The 20,135-nt window shown below is 45.3% G+C and overlaps 1 protein-coding gene across 2 annotated transcripts in view; it reads right to left on the bottom strand.

Moving 5' to 3' along the window:
* WSB2 (WD repeat and SOCS box containing 2) overlaps positions 1 to 20,135 on the bottom strand; it is a 242,773-nt gene that overhangs the window by 20,961 nt on the left and 201,677 nt on the right. For both annotated transcript variants that reach the window (XM_069214497.1, XM_069214498.1), the window contains exon 9: positions 16,338 to 16,445. In XM_069214497.1, the coding sequence (XP_069070598.1) occupies positions 16,338 to 16,445 (108 nt within the window). The remainder of the gene's footprint in view (positions 1 to 16,337; positions 16,446 to 20,135) is intronic.

Below are 20,135 nucleotides of genomic sequence, written 5' to 3'. Positions count from 1 at the left end.
TAAATCTGTTTATTAAACATGATTAACAAGCAGCAGTACATTTCACCATTAAAGATTTTGAAATCTGTTTACCCGCATATGTTATCTTGTACAATGCGGTTTGTAGTTTGACGTACTGTAATGCAACATATAACTGTACAACTTATGATTAATGTCACATTTGTGTTCCAGGAGTAAATAAACATGCATGTGGTGTGGTTCGGGCAGTGCTTGCCTGTGGGTGGCACTTCTGTTTATGTGATCTGTGGAACGGAGGCTGGCTAGGTAGGAGTGCGCGCAGCGCCAGAAATGGTGATGTCGTGGCTCCATGGTAACTCAGGGGATCGCTGTTAGAAGAAGCTTATTTAGCTTAATATTGTTGCACATCTCGTGGATATGATGGTGTCAGCTGATTTTTGGAGGACTTCGGGGGGTTGTGCAGTGTGGAGTTTAGACAGGGAATATAACACATGGGTTCCGCAGTGTTCAGGGGGGGTATGTTTCATCTCTGGCTTCCATGCTTACCACGAAATTATCCCACATTTCAGCGCCGCCCTGGCTCAGTCCCCTATATTGTAGCTGGTGTAATGTCTGAGCCTCTGCTTGCGAGCGGCTGTGTAGGTCGCGGATCCAGGCAGCATGTGGCAGGGCGTGTGGGGCCTTCCAATGCGTGCCAATCAAGAGCTTGTAAACTATGAAGGCAAGGTCTATAAATTTATGGAGGTGTTTGTCGCCTTTATCGCGTCGGCGTATGCCAAGTAAGCATGATTTCGGCGTGGATGCTAGGGTGTGAGCGGCGATGTCCGCTGTGGCATTGGTAATACGTTTCCAGGCCGTATTCACTGGGTGGCAGCTTCATACCATATGATAGAAGTCTGCTGCAGGGGTAGCGCATCTAGGGCATGCTGGGTTTGAGTTCGGATATATTTTGTTAATGTGGGCCGGAGACAGATAGGAGTGATGAATGTAGTTGAACTGGGTGTAACGCAGTCTAGTGCTGGGGGATACGTTCTTGATCATAGATAGTGCTGTGGCCCAAGTTTTCTGGTATAATGGTGAGGGGAGTCAAGTCCGAGCAAGCCTCTGCTAGGAGCAAATTATATAGTTTTGTTATGCCTTTTGTGTTGCTTATAGTGAGGATTACGGTGAGCAGCTGAGATTCTTGTGGCTCAACTTTGCCGAGTCCCCATAGGTTATTGAGTAGACTTCTGACTGCGCTGTAAGAAAGGCATGAATAACCCCGGCGTTCACTAGTTCCTCGGAGGAGCGCATTGTTGAGCCCGAGTAACAGTCTCCTGCGTTTAATAGTCTCATGTCACGTGTGTCGTGGTGTAGTGAAAGTTTTTGGGCTCCTGGGAGTTGTGTCAGCAGCAGCAAGGGGGAATAAGGAGGCGTGTGGGCCTTGCCTTGGACATATCTGCGCCAGCAAGATCTGGCTACATCCAACAATATAATCTTTTTCTGTGAGAGGTGGGGGCTAGCTAATAGCGAGGTTAGAATCGGCAGTGGTGCTATGTGTTCTCTCAGTCCTTTGCTTTCTTCTAAAGGGGGCTCACTAAGCCACATGGTTGGCCATTGTAGTTGAGCAGCGGCATAATATAGTTCAAAATTTGGCATGCCCGATCCACCGGCGTCTTGTGGGTATTGCGTTGTAGATAATGCTACTCTGCGCCTGTCTTTGCCCCAGAGCAGATCAGTCAGCAAGGAGTGCAGCTAGTGTAAGAACGAGCGTGGCAAGAGTATCGGGAGCGCAGTGAAATAATGTAGGAACCTCGGGAGGATGAGCATTTTGGCTATGACTACCCGGTCCATAGGGGATAGAGGGAGCGAGCTCCAGAACGTCAGAGAGCCGCACATAGATCTAAGAATTCTGTCAAAATTGCCCTCCCTTAGGTCGGCTATGGAGTGATATATTTGTATACCTAAATATTTAAAGGTTGAGGGAGACCATGGTAATTGGTATTTTAGTAATGCCGTGTGCATGTCATTTGCTATGGGAGTAAGGGGAAAAATACTTGACTTGGACCAGTTAATTCGTAGGGCAGAGGCAAGTGCAAGGGTGTCCAGTACTGACATCACCCCAGCTATGGAAATGGTATGATTGCGCAGATATATTAGGGCATCATCCGCATATAGGGATATAATGTGGTGTGTGTTAGATTCTGGGATGCCCCAAATTTGGGCGCAGCTGCGGAGCTCAATTGCTAGTGGTTCCATGGCTATTGCGAACAGTAAGGGGGATAGTGGGCACTCTTGCTTAGTGCCTCTGCGGAATGATTCGGAGATAACTTGTCCTGTTTTGACGCGTGCTGTGGGTTTGGAATATAGGGGGTTATTCTAACTTTGGAGGAGTGTTAATCCGTCCCAAAAGTGACGGTAAAGTGACGGATATACCACCAGCCGTATTACGAGTTCCATAGGATATAATGGACTCGTAATACGGCTGGTGGTAAATCCGTCACTTTTCCGACGGATTAACACCTCCTCCAAAGTTAGAATAACCCCCATAGTGTTTTAATCCATCTGATGAAGTTGTTGCCGAATCCTATCGCAATGAGTATGCGCATAAGGAAGTCCCAGCTCAGCGCGTCGATCGCTTTTTCTATATCTAAGGATAGGGCCACCGCTTCTCCCACTATGTCATTGCGCATTATGCGGATTAGTCTTCTGATATTTAAAAAGGTGCTTCTCCCTGGGATAAATCCAGACTGATCAGTGTGTATCAGATTTGGTAGGTAGGAAAGCAGCCTATTTGCTAGGATTTTCCCCAGAAGTTTGCAGTCCGTATTTAGTAGGGAGAGTGGTCTATATGATCTGACATCAAGAGGGTCACAGTCCGGCTTCGGGAGCACAACTATCAGGGCCTCGCACATTGAATCAGGTAGTTGCACCCTGACGTGCGCTTCGTTAAACACCTCTAGGAGTGGTGGTAAGAGGTGGGTTGCTTGGGAATTAAAATACTCTACTGGCAGGCCGTCTGAGACAGGTGTTTTGCTACGTGCCATCTGTGACAGTGCTAGGCGTACTTCATCTATGGTAATAGGGCCCTTCAGTGCATCTGTGTTTTCGGTTAGTTGTTGATTTTGGGGGATTATTGACAGTAGTTCAGCCATTTGCTGTTCAGTTGGTGGGGAAGGGGGTGAATATAAGGAGTGATAGTATATGTAAAAGGCCTAGTTGATTTCCACCTGAGTGTTAATAATGTTACCTGAGTGCAGTCGAATAGCGCCTATAGGTGAGGATTGCGATGGCTGTCGAATCAGCCATGCCAATAAATCGGCCTGATCTGTCTCCCTCTGCATGTTGTCGTGCCACGAAATGTCTGTAATCATGCTTACGAAGCCTAGTGTCTGCTTCCCTGTGGCTGGCCCTTAGCGATTTCAGTTCCTCTAGCGAAGTCTCATTTCTGGAGACCGCCATCTCCGCCCTGCGCAACTTAGTCTCCGGTACTTGCAATTCTTTGGTTAGTGTCCGTCTTACCCCCACTGAGGCTGTGAGACAATGACCTCGTATCACAGCTTTATGGGCGTCCCATTCGGTTGCGCGTGACATGGTTGTATTATTATTCAAGGAGAAAGCACTTGGCCAATTCTGCGTGGAAGGGGGGGGTCTGCGAGCGCCTCTGTCTGTAGTCGCCATGTTGGTATGCGTGTGTGTGTGTGTGTGCGGCCCCATTCCAGAGTTGAGTATAACAGACTAAGGTCTGAGGTGGTTCGGGCTAGGTACTCTGATGAGCATATCTTCTGGATTACAGCCGCTGATGCAAGGAGCATATCTATCCTGGTGTGTAGACTGTGCACTGAGGAGTAATAGGAGTATTCGCGATGTGTAGGGTGCCCGAATCTCCAGATGTCTCTTAGGCCATTTTTGGAAACCCAAGTTGCTAGGTCGTGTGAGGCACGATTGGTCGGGGCGGTGTCAAGCAGGGGGAAGGAGCGGTCTTTGTGGGTGTCTAGAACGCAGTAAAAGTCGCCTCTCCATATACTATCTGCTGCGAGGTCGTTAAGGTTTCCGGTTGTTTTCAAGTGTAGTGATTGAAAGGTGTGTCTCTTGCAACATGGCTAGGTGTATCTGGTGTCTCATGAGATGCGTGTATACCTGCTACCTCTTGCGCGATTATGCCATTCCTCTTATATTCAATGTGAGCACATTATTTCTTGGGATATGTTGTTGAGCATGGGAGGTCATGTGAGGTTGTAGATTTAACTAGTCGAGGGTCAGACATGATCCTCGTCGCGTTCATGTTAGTGATGTGCCCTTTGCCCCCGGAGATAACCTATTTATGCCCCTGATTCTGTTGAGCATGATACTACTAGTGTAGCAAATGTGATGTGAAATACTGAAAGAGTAAGCCCATGTGAACGACCCATTGAGTGATAATAAAATTAATAACAATGTTAAACATGAACTTTGGTTGTGTCAAGGCGGGTAAAGTTCAGCCGATTGCCAACTTGAGTGAACGGTCCATATGGAGCGGGGTGTCCATAGGGTTGATGGAAACAAGTCGTCGAGGTACCCGGACCGTAATGCATCTGACACTGCATTCACCGCCCAGGACCACAGTTACCTAGCCTGCTGTGGTGTGAAGTATCGCAGATCTTCAGTTTCGACCAGTCGATTCTTGGGCGACTATTTGAGTCAAGCCATGTTGCTGCGGGTTGGTCGCATCTCAGGGCACTTGAGTGGCCAGGCACCAAGTGTTTATCATATATCATCTGCTGTGCGTGGCGTGGGGGGCGGGCCCCGGACAGAGTCTGCGGAATCCGAGTGCACGTCTTGGCCTAGTTCGCCATCTGTTTGATTGGTCAGAGTTGTTGGTGATACATTAACAAATCAAGATGTGGCCTGCAGGAGGAGGGAGCGCTCTGCCAAAGACTGCTCGGGTGTGGGTTTAGAGCCTTGTTTTTTGCGTTGCCTGCGTCTTGCCTTAGGAGGGGACCTTCTTTCCATGGGGTTATCCACGTCTGTTGGGTTGGCCAGGCCCTTGGCATGCAACCAGGTCCGGGCGTCTTATGGTGTAGTGAAGAAAAGTACTCAGGAGTCGACCTGCACGCGGAGTCTGGCCAGGTACAACAACGCATACTTGATGTTATGCTCGCGGAGGTGTTCTTTAACACGATAAAAAGAACTACGTTTCCTCTACACTTTCTTAGTGAAGTCTGGGTAGGCTGTGATCGCTGCATTTTCAAAATGTATAGGGCCTGTTTTGTAGAATAGCTGCAGGATGAGGTCTCTGTCAAGTAGTTGAGAAGTCTTGCTATCAGCGGGAAAGGTTGTGCACCAGGTGGATGGGGTCTGCCTGGGACCCTGTGGGCGCGCTCTATTGAGAAGCACTTCGGGATATTGTCTTTTAGTATTGTCTCCGTTAGCCACTGTTCTATAAATAGTTCTGTGCTGGGGCCTTCGACTCGTTCTGGGAACCCCACTAGTCGGAAGTTGTTGCGCCATGACCTTCCCTCTGCGTCTTCAGCTCTGCGCTTTAGGTAGTCCACTTCTGCTGCCAGGTGATTCATCTGTGTTTGTAGTTCCTTCACTGTCGGGGAAGGGTTGCAGTGTCCTTTTCCAGTTCTGTCACCCGATCTGACAGTGCATGCTGGTCTGCCCGCAGTATGCTGACATCTACTGCAACAGATCCTATTTTGGCTTCTAAGGTGGTCTTGGTATCCAGGATGGCTTGTAATATATTTTCAAATTGTGCTGTATGGGCGTGTAAAGTAGGTTCCATTTTCTGCAGTGCCTGGTGCATAGCGGTATGGTCACCAGGAGGAGGGGCACTTGATTCCATGTTCCCTGGAGATGCTCGTGGGGTTTTCGGCTTGCCCATTTGGTGTCCGCGGCAGTAAGAGGTTTAAGGTGATGTATACTCTGTTGGATGCGGCTTAGGTTGAATCGATACGACTAGAAAGCTGTGGTACTATACTGGTTAGGCTACTGTTTTATGACAATGGGTGCTAGACGTAGGTCCGAGTTGCCGCCCCAGTGTTATCGGTGTGCCCGGTGAGGACCGGGGTGGTCGTCCATCTGTAGCGAAGTGAGGCAAAAAATTGGCATCGATATGCAGATCAGACCAGCTCAGGGTCTATCGCGGTGTGTTGTTCCCTTGTCCGACTCTCCGCCGGCGCACCCGGGCAGCAACAGGGGTGGGGGCCAAGCTCGCTCCGCTGCGTGAAGTTGTGTGGGTAGCTGTGTCCAACCCGATTTTGTGGTTCTGGTGCAGCGCGGGTGTGGCGCCTGCTGTGTGGGTCCAAGATTGGGGTCCCCTGCACTCGGAGACTCAATCCACAGCGGGCTCAGTGGCTAGTTGGGACACCAGTAGGTCGCGGAAGAAGGAATAAGCAAGATCATGGATCAGTGATGCCGCCGTGCCCGGAAAGAGGCAATTGCATACAAAAGGGTCACTTGTGGTGGCTGGGTTGTCTGAGGTGGCTGCTGCGGTGTGTTTTCGGGGCCACTATCGACTCAGCTCCCTCCGATTGGGGCGGGAACCAGGCCTCTGTATTTGCCCTGTGGCTCGGTGCGTGCGGCCAAAGATTTATGAGCCGCGACACGTCAGCCGGTGCCGGTACCACCGGGGCGCTCGGGGCCAAATAGGGAGCCAGCCGTCCCATGTCTCCTTACTTGCAGTTTCCCTTGTGTGGAGTCCGGCGCCCTGGTGCTTCAATTTTTTTTTTTTGTTGGGGGGGTTGATATTGGGCTCCGGCCCCGATCAGCGCCCTCCTCGGTCGCAGGCCACTCGTCGCGGCCCACCTCAGCACCGGCTGCTATAAACAGCCGAGTGGAGCCTGGCGCCCGGGTGCTTCAATTCTTCTTTTTTACGATCGGTATTCCACTTGAACGCGGGCCGCGGGTCACGGCTCACCCCCGTGTCTGCCGGCGCACGCCACGGAGCGAAGCCCGGCGCCTTGTTGTTTCAATTATTTGGGGGGAGGAGTTGGGCTCCGGTCCCGATGAGCGTCTTCTTCAGTCGCAGGCTCCGACTCATCCCCGCGGCAGGCGTTGTTTGCGCCGGAGTGGAGCCTGGCGCCCTGGCGCTTCAATTTTTTTAGGGCAACGTTGGGCTCCGGCCCAGATCGGCGCCCATCTTGGTTGCTGGCCCACCTCACCACCACGCCGGCCACCGCTCGCTTCGGTGGGCAGCAGCTGCACAGAGAATGAAGCCGCAGCTTCTCTTGGGGGTCGAAAACGACGCCTGCCTCGGGTAGGTCCAGAGCCGCCGTAAGCAGGATAATTATAAGGGCCGGGAGCAGAGCTGCAAATTATGCTGCCGCTCACGGCCCACATGTCGGCCACGCAGCTGCAAAGGTTCCTTAACAATAAATTTTGGATTAGTCCTTAGAATAACACCCTTGTCTGTGGGCTGGAGAAAAGGCTACTGGGTTGTGAATGCCAGAATCTCACACACCCTTCTAGCGGATGATAATAGTGTAGCTACCTTCCAGGTAAGGAATTTTAGATCTGCCTTGTGAATCAGTTTAAATGGGGGTTTGATGAAAGAACGACGTAAAAACGCCATTCTGGTGGAGGAGCTCGAAGTGGAGGGAAAACCCAGAAGAGTACTTTCATTAACTGCTGGACTATCCTTCTGGAGCATAGTGACGGAGCTTGTAAGGAATGTCTATATCTGGATATTACTGCAAGATGTACTTTCACAGATGCATGCACCAAACCTTAACGAACCAGAGAAAGAAAAGGTAAGACTTGCTCCGGTGATGCTTCCAGCAGATGCAGATTAGATTATTGACACCATAAGCAGAATCTTTTCCATTTCAATCTGTAGGACTTGTTAGTTGATTCTTCCCTTGCTCTTGCAAGGATAGCCCTGCATTCTTGGGGAATATTCACATTCTGGAATTCGTGGAATTCAGGAGCAACGCATAAAATTGGAGAGAGCCTGAATCTAGGTGTAGAGGTTGGCCCTGGTTTATTGTCAGCAGCATTCTCTTAGTCTGAAGACGAACAGGCTTGGACTCCGACAGCAGGAGAATCTCTGTGAACCAGTATTGCTTGGGCCACCTGGGAGTGATCAGGATTAAGTGGCACCGCTACACCTTCATCTTGCCGAGAACTCTTGCATTATGGGGATGGGGTGAGGGAAGGAGTAAAACGTACGCATATATCCCAGACCATCTTATTAAAAAGGCTTTCACCCATGATCCTGGAAGTGGGTGTCGACTGGCGTAGAAGCAGCTTTTGTTTTTCTCATTTGTGGCAAAGAGGTCTAGTTTTGGTTTGCCCCAAAGTTGAAAAAATGTGTTCAACTGTTCTTGATTCAGCTCCCATTTGTGGCAGCTCTCTATGGATCTGCTGAGCGTGTCCACCAAAGTATTGCTTGCTCCTGCTACATGCTCAGCCTTCTGAGTGGTGATGTGTGTTGTCAGCCAGTGCCATAAGTCCTGGGTTTCCTGGGAGAGAGCCAGCAACCTTGTACCTCCTTGCTTGTTTATGTAGTACATGCTGTTCATATTGTCTGTACTTTCCAGCACTGAAGATCCTTGTATGCAAGGTAAGAAAGCCCAGAGTGAGCAAAATATCCTTGATTTCTAGGTGGTTTATATGCATGGACCATTGCGTGGTAGACTATTTCCCCTAGATTTGCAGGTCCTGGAGATGTCCGCCCCAACCTTCCAGGGAGGCGTCCGTTGTTATGGTGAATTCTAATATTAATGGTAAAAATGTGAGGAAGATCTGAGGAGCTTGGACCATTCTTGGAGTTATTTTGATGAGGTCGAACGACCCTTCTTTCTAGATCCATTGGTGTTGTAGCTCCTCTTGTAAAGCTAGGCATACTAAGGGGCCAACTTTTATTGAAGTTGACATCATCCCTAGCAAGACTTAAGACACATTGAAGCAGACTTTCTTTTGGAAATCTTGAGGGTTAGCTGAGTCAATCTATGGGAAAGAAACGCTCTGTCATGCATGGAATCTAGAGGGGAGTCTAGAAACGTTATCTTTTGTTGTGGAACAGTTTTGAAGGTTTAGTTCAAGTCCCAATTTGTGAAAAAGTACAATATAATCCTGTGTTGCTTCGGATGCTTGCGTTGGTGTTTGCGATTTGAAAATGCAAGAAGCTGATTTAAGGCCGAATGGAAGGACTTTGAAGTGGTAATGGGTGCCAGCTACAGTGAAGCTATGGTATTTGTGATGCTTGGGATATATGGGAATCTGGAAATATACATCCTGCAAGTCGGGAGTCTTCATACAATCTCCATGGTTCGGGAGATGCAGGATGTCTGTTAAAGTGACCATGCGGAATGATTGCTTCCTTAGAAATTTGTCGAGGTTTCTGAGGTCCAGAATCGGTCTCCACTCTGATTTCTTTTTGACGAGGAAAAATGAGAGCAGAAATCTGTGCTCTTCTGGTTGAAGGGTACTGGGTCAATCACTCCCCTGGCGTGCATGATGAGGGTCTCTTTCTGCAGCAAGATAAGATGAGGGGGGTGAGCACCTTTAGGTGGCATGTTTGGCAGCCTCTGTATAAACTCTAGGGTATGACCATAGATCTAGTACCCACTTGTCTGTGGTTATTTACCACCATTGGTGAAGATGGTTTGAGATGTTCACACCCACAGAATGAGGTAAGGTGAGGGTAGCTGGCACAAGGTTGAGGTCACTGTTTACAGGCTGGGTGGGCTGTTTACACTTCACTGTCTGCTTCGTGTAGAATGCTGAGGGTGGCAGACAGGGCGGATGCAGTTAGTAGGCAGGCCTATACTGAGATTGAAAGGGCTGGCATTGATGGTAATGTTGGTAGCCTCCTCTGTATGTAGAGAAACCTGTACCGCGTGCTACTTGAAAGGGAAATTTACGAAATTGCAATGTGTCCGATGATTTTGCAGTGTCTGTAGCATGATCGTAAGTAGGGCTTCAGATGGGTTTCCCAAATAGTGTTTCTCCATCATATGCCATGCCAAGTATTTTTGATTGCACTTCTAGCCTAGACGATGTCGGCTTTAGCCAGCCTTGCCACTGTAAAACAGCTGCTGCTGCCAATTGTCTGAAGCCAGTGGAAGAGAGATCTATTGCACTGTCAATTATTTCAGAGGATGTTCATTCTCCTCCTTGCAATATTTTCTGTGCTTCCAACTTCCTGTCTGCAGGCACTAGATCCATCAAGGTGCTGATGTCTGACCATATCTGCCTAATGTAATGGCTTAAGATGGCTAAAGAATTGGCCACACAAATTGTAATGGCAGACATAATAGAGAAGCGCTTCCCAAAGTTATTTAGGCACCTGCACTCTCATTAGGTGGAGCAGAAATCCAGGTAGAAGTATTTTTGAGAGCCATTGTGCTGGCTGCAATACCAATGAATTCGCTTTAGGATGCCCTTTTAGGCAAGCAGGGGAGTCCTCTGGCCTGCTATTTCATATTGATGCATGCAGCCACTATGCATCAGCTTGATACCCTCTTCCAAAATATGATCAATTACTGGGATAGCACGAACAGACTTTCACGGCTGTTCCTTAAAGTGGTAAAGGAAGCAATATGACTGCTTTACTGAAACTGGCAATTCAAACCTCTCTGCAGCTCTGTCCATCAAATTATGAAAGGCCCCTATCTCCTCAGGAGGGGAATCTGAAGGACGTGGTGCTGATGGTAATGGAGTATGGAGCAGGTAGTTGTCCCACTCATCGTGGGGTGGATGGGTGGCTTGGATTTCACCCTCTTGTCTGTCATCTTCAGAGGAGGATGGATCATCCCTTGGTGGTGCTGTAATATTGGAGGTCAGTGTCATTCTTTGTGTCAATGGAGGATGAACAGGCCTTGGCATCACTGTAACAGATGGTGGTGGAGGTAGTGGTTGATCTTGTGAAGGTTTTGGAGATCTTTTACAGTAGTCCTGTAGCATAGCTTGGAAGTCTTGCATCAGTATTAGAGGTACTTGAATATCACTGTGTGAGGGTCTGGATATTCATGTATGGTGCATACCTCTGTTTGGCTTGTGTTTTGTAATAGTGGCCATAATATGTTACTTCCTCCTGTTCAACGCCCTCCTCCTGATACTTCACATGGAGCTCAGATGGGCTATATACTGAGCCAAATGAACCTTCATCCTCTGAATCCTCCAAATCAAGTAGATGGCTAGGAGGATATGGTAAACCTTTGCTGTGGGAGGTGTTGTGAGGGCTTAAGAAGGTCTTTGTAACTTTAATCATAGCAGACTGTGTCGATGAGGCAATACAGGTAAGGGTCGACGGCATGGTTGTCATCGATTGTTTTATCGACAACGATGGTGCTGATAGCGATGGTCTTGACGGTGTTGTTGTGCGATGGTGGCTTCATCAACGGTGTCATTGTCTGAGTCTTCATCGACGTGGAGATCTTCGTCCGTCTACGAGTATTGGAGCACTGATGGCTGAACTCAAAGGTCTTATCGAGATAGTGGTAACTGTCGCTGTATTGGTGGACAACTCTGTCGTCGATGGCGTCTTTACATTGATCTTTGACCTCGTTGTCAACAGTTCTGAGGAAGTATGGGGACAGTATAAAGACTTAGTAATTGGTGTAGTAGGCTCAGAGGAAGCAGTTTTTGTGCAGAATTTTGAAGCTTTCTCCTTTTTCTGAATATCTTTCAGAGACCCATGATGGGAAGTGTTTTGAGCCTTCCTGCCGTCCTCAGAGGTCCCATGGTCGTAGGACTTTTCGCACTTGTGAGACTTAGCAGTGGTGTCACTTTCCTCGCCTGAAGATGTACCTTTCTGTGACTCAATATTTTGGAGCTATAAAAGAAGTCTTGCCTCTCTGTCTTTCAGTGTCTTCTATGAAAAAAATGCGACATATCTTGCAATCCTTCACTTTGTGCCGAGGATAAAGGCAGAAGAGGCAATCTTTATGTGGGTTATCCACATGCAGTCTCTTTTTTCCCCAAGATGTGCAGGATCTAAAGAGTCCTTTCTTTGAAGTATCAGACATTTTGATGCTTTTCAGAAGCTGGAATGAAGAAAACTGAGCAGTGCTCAGGGAAACTCCCTTCACATGACATGTGGTAGAAAATCTGAGACTGGAGCTTCTCTGGGAAGGGTTGTAAAGGGTGCTATTGCCTGATTAGCTGAACTTGCAAGTGTTTTCAAATGATGTGAATAAGCTGTGAAAGTGAATGCACTTTAACATTATTTTATATGTAAAGTGTCTCTATATTGCTATTTGATGATACAGTGAGACTCCCACTTTGATGACAGGAATGATTCAAGCATGTGACTCTATGAAAGATCTAATCCTGAAGAAACACTTTGCCTTGGCACCTGCATCTTATTAGAGACATGGGCACAGAGGCAAAGGAGCTGCGATGGGGGTGCGATTTCTGTTGCCCACAAAGTGGCCTATGGTCAGTGCACACCTCCCCACCTCCCCAGATAACCACCTTACCCCAAGATATCCTTCTGCAGGCAGATGCTGTCACTCGCTGCACCAACCTTCGGGGTGATCTCCCCCCCCCCCCCCCCCCCCATTTGAATTACATACTAGACTGCCACCTCACAAGTGAAAGGCAGCCGGTGGCTTCAAATAGCAGCTGTCCATGCCTGTGGATCATGTTAAAGATGAGCTGCAGTACAGACTCGGGCACTGCGGCTTATGAAGGATATGGGCCCTCATTGTTGCAGCACTGAAAAACTGTAGTGGGGCAAGGTAAACAGCAAAAACATTCTCATGTTCTAGATTGTAGTCTCGAAATATAAAAGAGTACCATCTACTAAGAACGTGGTACTCTGGTGTTTACTCCACCCCAATTGCTGTCAGTGCCCTATAAAACTGTGTATTTGGGATACCACTGTAGTAGATGGTCTACTTCGATAGTCAATTTAGCAATTATAGCTTTAAGTATTTACACAGGTTTTTATAAGACTCTAAGAGCAGGGCTTCAGCAGAGAGTGCCTTTAATGTCAATGAATGCTGCAAAAGACAATGCTGTGAACGTCTTCCACACAATCTTCGCAGTACGGAGAAAGTCAAAGTATTCTCCTGATGGGGAACTGTAAGCTTCCCCATGTAGTACCTATGAGGGCTGATGCATAATTACTTCTACATCAACCGCCCATCAATAAAGTGAGCACACTGTATGGCACACTGAAGTCACAGATGCCACTGGACAGCGCCATGAGGATCAGGTAAAGGAAGTTCTGTATGCTTCCAGTAGAATATCCCCTCTGATCCATCACCTCTGAGTTTGAGAGAGGCATCGCTGGAAAGAGGACACTTTCCCCTTTACAGTGATGCCTCCTTAAAACAGATGCCTGCTCATGGGTGCACCGCAACCCAAAAGCAGGGATCCCTCCTTTCAAACAGATTCACTCTCACACCCGGGGGACGGAGAATTTGGAGGCCATTAAGGCTTTTTTTTATTTTGCTACCCAGGGCCTTTCTGGCACCCTCTGGGCTGCATAACACTGGAGGGTGGCATCACTGGAATATGTATAGGCTCCCATTTGCAGCAATGCCACTTTCAAACAGATCAATGCTGGTGGCTGGGCAGGGATCCTACAAGACACCAGGTATATGTTTTTCTGGATCAGAGGGGGGAGAACCTACCTTGTTGTTCAGGCAGGACTGTTCCTATTGAAGCAGGGCTCAGACTCGTTTGCATGTGGTTGGGTCTACAAAAAGGTGGCATAAATACAGGGTAACAGACGTTCACAGCATCACTTAGAGTGGCTACAAAATTCCATAACAAATTGCCCACAGAGTTGGCTAAGGTATTTTAGCCATGTATAAGCCAGCTCTGAGGAAAAATAACCATCCATGACATGTTGTAAAAGTGAAAAACCAGACAATTCCAGGGTGTATTGACTTGCTTGGGGCCCAGGATTTATTTGTTAACCTTTGCTGTCACAGGCTCTAGTCCCAACCGTACAAGTTGTGTACCGTTTTTATCAGGAGAAGAGTGGAAACACTAGGTGGTAGGAACTGTGTGAATCTGAGCCATTTCCATAAGTTTCCCCTCACAGAAATGTGAGGAAAATAAGCCATTTTAGCCACAATTTGTAATTGGCAGAGTGTTCTGGGTGAGAAAACATAGCGGCACCCACAAATCACACACCCCCCAGGACTCTCCTAGTCTTTCTAGTTTTCAGAAATGTCTGGATTTGGTAGTTTGGGTGCATATTGAGCCGTGGTCCAAATTTCAGATACCCACATCACCAAAAACATGCTGATTTTCAATACAAGAAATCAGATTCCTCCCAGCCACACATTATGGGGTATTAATTTTTATCGGAAAACGTGTAAATGCTGTGTGGTAGGAATTTTGTGGATCCCTGCACATTCAGAACTTTCTGTCACAGAAATGTGAGCAAAGTGTATGATTTTTGGCAAGACTTGGGGTTTGCAGAGCACTGTAGGTATGACAACCTAGTGGGATCCACTTAAGGCACACCACCCTGAGCTACAATGTGTGTCTAGTTTTCAAAAACATCTATGTTTGGGAGGGTGATGGCTGAGCCCAGCCCAATATTGCAGTTTCCATCTCCAAAGCTGGTATAGGAAATGCTGATGTGTCCACGTTGCTTTGAGGGGAGGTAGCTTTCTGAGAGGAAATGCTGATGTCTCCACGTTACATTGTGGGACCTTTTGCATCACAGGTGCTAGGTCCAACCACCAAGTGGTGTAGCGCTTTAGCCAGGAGAAGTGGTCGTACACATATAGTATAACATTTATTATAATAAATTGATTTCTCTCCATTAATGGTTTCCTAATGTAAGAAAGATTACAGTTTGCTAATTGCTCCCTGAATCACATGACCTTATAGGTAACCCCAAATTCAGAGGTGTACAAATACCCACTATTCCTAATCTCATTATTTTGTGCAGATTTTACAATTGAATGTTTCCTTCATACCTTTTTTTTATTTATAATATTTTACCATACGAATTGCTGCATGGTTGGCAAAAATGAAAAATCATTGCACGCTCCAGGTCATTTGTTAGTTCTGGGTGCCACATGTTTTTGGACTACCAAGAAACACAATAAATCCCTGCTACCATAATGGTATGATAGATTTAACGGTAAATTTTGTACATCAGCCAACAGGGATAAACAAACAAACATTTGCTATGCAATGGGTATCATGCTCCAATTAGAGCTATTAGCCTAACTGGACATTTCTTACCACATAAATTGAAAATGAAATATAATACAGTTTTACATAAGTAAGCCGATTTAAAGCACCACGCCAGGAGCGTGAAGGAGCACTCAAAAGGAAACAGACGTTTGCTCGCAGTCAGACGTATCAGCAGTTATGCAATTATCTATGTAACAGGGTTGATGCCATGCAAATTGCTCGACTACTGCCCAGCGAGATCGCACTGCGTAGGTAAGAAAAAGAAAAAGTAGTGCAGAAACCATGCGGAAACACAGAGCCTCATATGTTTTCAGTAGTTTACTGGTGCGTTTGAGAAGGACTAAACACCGAAAAAATGCATGACCTATGCATGCAATTCACAAATGAAATCAAGTTAATTTTAAAAGGCAAGCCCACGAACCAATGAAAATGATGGGTGTGAGATGGACGTGGTTAAAAGCCCACAGAGATTAAAACAGGAGCCAGAGCGCCTGCGTGCTCAACCCTAAAAAAGTACACATTAAAACATTTTCACTGATTTCTATTTTTCCTACTGAGTTATATTATTTTTTATTAAAAAAAATATTTTTAGAAAAAAAACAAACAGGACCAATCTGTGCAATTGACCCTTTGCTGAATTCAGAATTGTGTCTGGTTTTCATAAGAGTAAAGATTTACGGATTCACCAGTGGGATTCACACCGGGTTCCACCACAAATTGCACCTAGGTTGATACCACAAATCGAAAAAAATAATTACTACTAGTTAGGAAAATGTAAAACCCTTGATACAAAAAGGTTTTATTTTACAACTCTGCTTATTCCTGAAAGCTGGATAAAAAGGTGGTGTTAGCATACCAAACCTTTTGTAGATTCCATTTCTAGGAAAAATGTTTTATTACATAGCATTTTTTCCCCATTTTTTCAATAGAAAACTAAAGTTTGTTATATCTCTGGTACTTTCTCAGTTCCTACCAGTGGAATCCACAAACCCTGGGTAGGATGTACATTTGACCTAAATACTTTTTGTAAAAAACGAACAAAAAAAACGTTATGAAAGCTTAACTGTGAAACTCCAAACTTGAAAAAAAAAAAATAAAAAAAAAAAAAAAAAATAAATAAAGAGTTCAGCACTGTGTGTGCGCGTGTTGGGGGGCGGGAAAGGTTTGAGTTGCAACCTCTCAGGGGAAAACAAGTCAATATAAAAACAAACAAGTTAGCCTACAGGCACTGTGTAAAGGTTTGTTGATCTAAGCAGTGAGAGAAAACTGCTACAGTATAAAAGGTTCACAACATTTGTACTCACCCTGTGGCAATAATTCCACCCTTTGGGTAGAAGGTGCAACAGAGCCCATTGGTAACTGGTGCAAAAGCAATGGGTGCTTCCACGTCTAAAGCCCAAATCCTCAGCAATCTGAAAAAAACATTACAAATATAACAAAGGGAATTTAAAAAAATGTTTAAATGTAACAGGTATTAACAACATCTACGAACCCTGTCATTTAAGGAGTTCAACGTCTCTTCAATTAACACAGACTTCCTAGAAAGAAAATAAGTAATTTCTAGGCATTGGTGGTCGTCTATGAATCACCACGCATAAGCAACAGGTGACTGAAGCACATAGCTGTAATCACACATTTGCAGCTTGTTTCTCTTGTAATTTGACTGTGCATTTCCCTACCTTCAAGTGTTGGGTTCTAAAGCACAAAATGTTTTAGAGTTAACACTCGACATGGAATATTAAACATTTCTCCTTCTACTGTGTCCACACCAGTGTTTTCAATATTCATGCTGTGGCTGTCCAAGCCGCAGGGAGGCTGGAGGGTTACGGGTACATCTAGTTAAAAAACAAATTACGTACTGAAAATTATCACTAAGTAACCTTGTCTGTTTACAGCATGACACGTTTGCAAATTCACATGTACAACAGTTCCAGTCTTGACTTTAATATGGTGGTAGGCACAGACGAGGAAGGGCAATGTCCAATACGGTTTGTCCACTTTTTAATGTTTTTTTTGTTAAAAGTACAAACACAAAGATCCATTGCGAATGTCTGGTAATGGTTATATTGTCTAAAACAACATATCGTCCCCTTCCTTATGGCCATAATGGGTTTGCCGTGTGGGAGGATGGGATGGTGGTGTGGCAGAAAGCTACCTCCATGTGCCAAGCAGATCTGGATACACCTGCTGAACTCCGATTTCAACATGTCCTTCCCTTTGTGAGGCTGGTAAAGACTGAAAGATTTAGGTTGTGTAGGAAATAGCTTTGTGTGCAGAATGTAGTATGGGATGGATCATCTGATAGTGAATTAATTCAGTGTGCTCAGGTGTTGAATCCAGTTTTGTGAAAAATAAGAGTCTGTCCTGGGGAATTTTCCAGTTTGACTGATCTGTGGCTGTTTCTTCTAATTTACAAATTATAAGTAACCAAGTAAATTTGGTGACAAAAAAAAAAAATATATATATATATATCTTCGGAGATAACTCTTTGAGGTCACATCAATGCAGGATGTCGAAAGGCAGCACCAAACAATATTTAGGCTCCAAAAGCTTGTTGGGACTATTCATATTGGGACAAACTCTCTAAAACATTGCATACATGCCTTAAAGGGATTCAAAAACAGAATTAAAGGATTCAAAAACAGAATGATTTTCTTAACGGGATTCAAAAACTGAATCATGTTCAATGTTTTGTAAGTAAAACTTGAAAGCAGCCAGATGCACATATGTAATGCGTCAGTGGGACCACATTGCCTATGCTTAAATTATGTGTTTTTGAACACCTTCTCTTGGCTTGAAATGATGAGAAAATCTCTCCCACTTTAGCATGCTTGAATTGAGTTAAACCACAAGCAAAGGGGGAAAAGTAGTGTGAGGGGCCTTCTCAACTAACTTTTAGTTTGAAAGAGAACTAGACAACTGGTTTTGGGATGGAGTGGATCGGAAGAAAAGTGAAAGGGATTCAAATGAATTTAGTAGCATTTTCCTGTGACATATGGTCTGGTTTGTATCAGGAAGGAACTAATGGGTAACTCATTTATACAGTTCAAAACTCAGTTCCAAGTTAAAGCTGCTTAAGAGAGCAACTGAACACAAATACCTTCTGTCTCAGGTTGATTATCAGTAGGAAACAGTAGGACATCATGACCGAATAAGGATTGAGTTTATAGTGGTAAACTGATGACTTGCCTTCTTGATACACAGCAAGCTCACAAGACAGAAGATCATAGTGTTCAAACATTGCTGCCTGAAACATGAAGGACACCCAGAAATATGAAACTGTTAAAAAAAAATCAGAATGGATGTCTACTTGTAGACTCCTACCACCTGTGCAATGTACTTGAGAATGCTAACTTCACCAATTTAGAAATGGAACAGATATATGAGCTAAAAAGAAAACTGAGCTTTGCTCATAGTGGTTTCAATAGGCCAGTGGGCAACAAACTTAAAAAGGACTTCCATCTGAATTCTTCCTGATGTACAAGAATTCCTTGCCATTGAAATTGTTGCTGCATGCCAAAGACAAGGGCAGACCTAAGTCCAACATTAGTGCAGCACTGACACCATGACCCGATTCTTGGTAAATATCCATGAGAAACGCAACTCCTATCAATGCAGAATCTAGACATAAAGATTCTTTGTAAACCCATGGCAATGAAGATTCACACAACTATCGGTTCTTTAGTTAGTGAATCTAGAACATACACAGCCATTTACCTAAGACGCTAGGGTCTCTCTTCAAACCATGCAAAGGATGACATTTCAATCTAAGGTTTTAAAATGTGCTAGAGTTCTGTATAACGATTCAACTGCAAAGGAATTGAGAGGAAGATAATAATAATTTAGGACGTGCAATGAAAAACTCGGCGGTGCTACTACTGCTTTTATCACATTTGCTCCCACAAAGGGCAATGTGAAGCAGATGTGGACATTATGGTATTCTTTTGGACACGAGCATCCATGCGACTTCACTATGTGCGGATTTAATGCTGCTTTATGCAAAAGACCCTGCGGAGTCTCTAACATTAATTCTTGGGAAGATTGTACACATCTGTCTGGTTTCCGGACTGTACATTGGCCTGACAAAGTAGAGGTATAGGACACTTTTGGAGTCTCCACATTTCAGTGGATATGAAAAAAAAATGATTTGCAGACAACAACCTACCCACAAATAACACCAGGGTTTTGTTGGCACTTAAACTGATCCCTGCCCGCCATTCATTCAAAGCTTTGCTTCAAAATGTTGCTGTTAAATCACTAAACGAAGGACATGTCTAATCTTGTGCATATACAGAAACCGTGTTTCCCTGGTACATTCAGGATGTATTAAAAAATTTAGAGATTATTTTTTTTTTTTTTTAAAGTGAATTCTACATTTGCATTTCTCAAAAACTCAGAATTTTCAACCGTAGCACTATTCTCCCAAATACTGCAAAGTCAAATAGGTGTGGCTTTACAAGACTGATGTAGTAAGTAAAGTAAGTTTCTGCAGCATTACTGGCTGTGGTGCACTGTACGCTTCATAACATTTACCGCAGAGCCATTGCGAAGCTCCGTTTTCCAATTCTGTATGGCCTATGAAATAAAATTACATCTTAGCAGGACTTTTTTTGCATTATATTTTACTTTAGTGATTTTTTTTGGTCACCAGGTTATCAAAAAGGTGGGGTTCTTCTAATTCTCTTATGGGAAAACATGTCAGTGGGAAAAGCGACCCCATACGTGATCAACTGGTGTATCTTGAGTGTGGCCATACAAAGCACGTTTGCTCTCTGTAGGAAACTGACCCCACACAAAATGATCTGATGATGCCCCAAGGACAGCATGTAGCTGTTAAATAGAATGTACGAAGAGGAGAGTCCCACTGAAACCCAAACGAGATTGACAGTTGCTCAGAACTGAATGGTGGGAGCACCAAAACATGGGTAAGACCATAAAGGACAATCATGCCAAGCCCACACACTGAAAGCCTACCACATCCAGAAGTTGGCTCAAGATGGTATGATCCACCAGATACAAAGCAGCAGAGAGATAAGGCAGAAAGATTCTTCATGTTCCGTCTGAGATCAATCAGGATGGCAACCAAAAGGGTCTTAGTCCCC

This window comes from Pleurodeles waltl, chromosome 11, assembly GCF_031143425.1.
Source record: "Pleurodeles waltl isolate 20211129_DDA chromosome 11, aPleWal1.hap1.20221129, whole genome shotgun sequence".
Taxonomy (NCBI): Eukaryota; Metazoa; Chordata; class Amphibia; order Caudata; family Salamandridae; genus Pleurodeles; species Pleurodeles waltl.
Note: the sequence above shows the minus strand (reverse complement) of the source record. Positions and strands in the feature narration are given on the sequence as shown.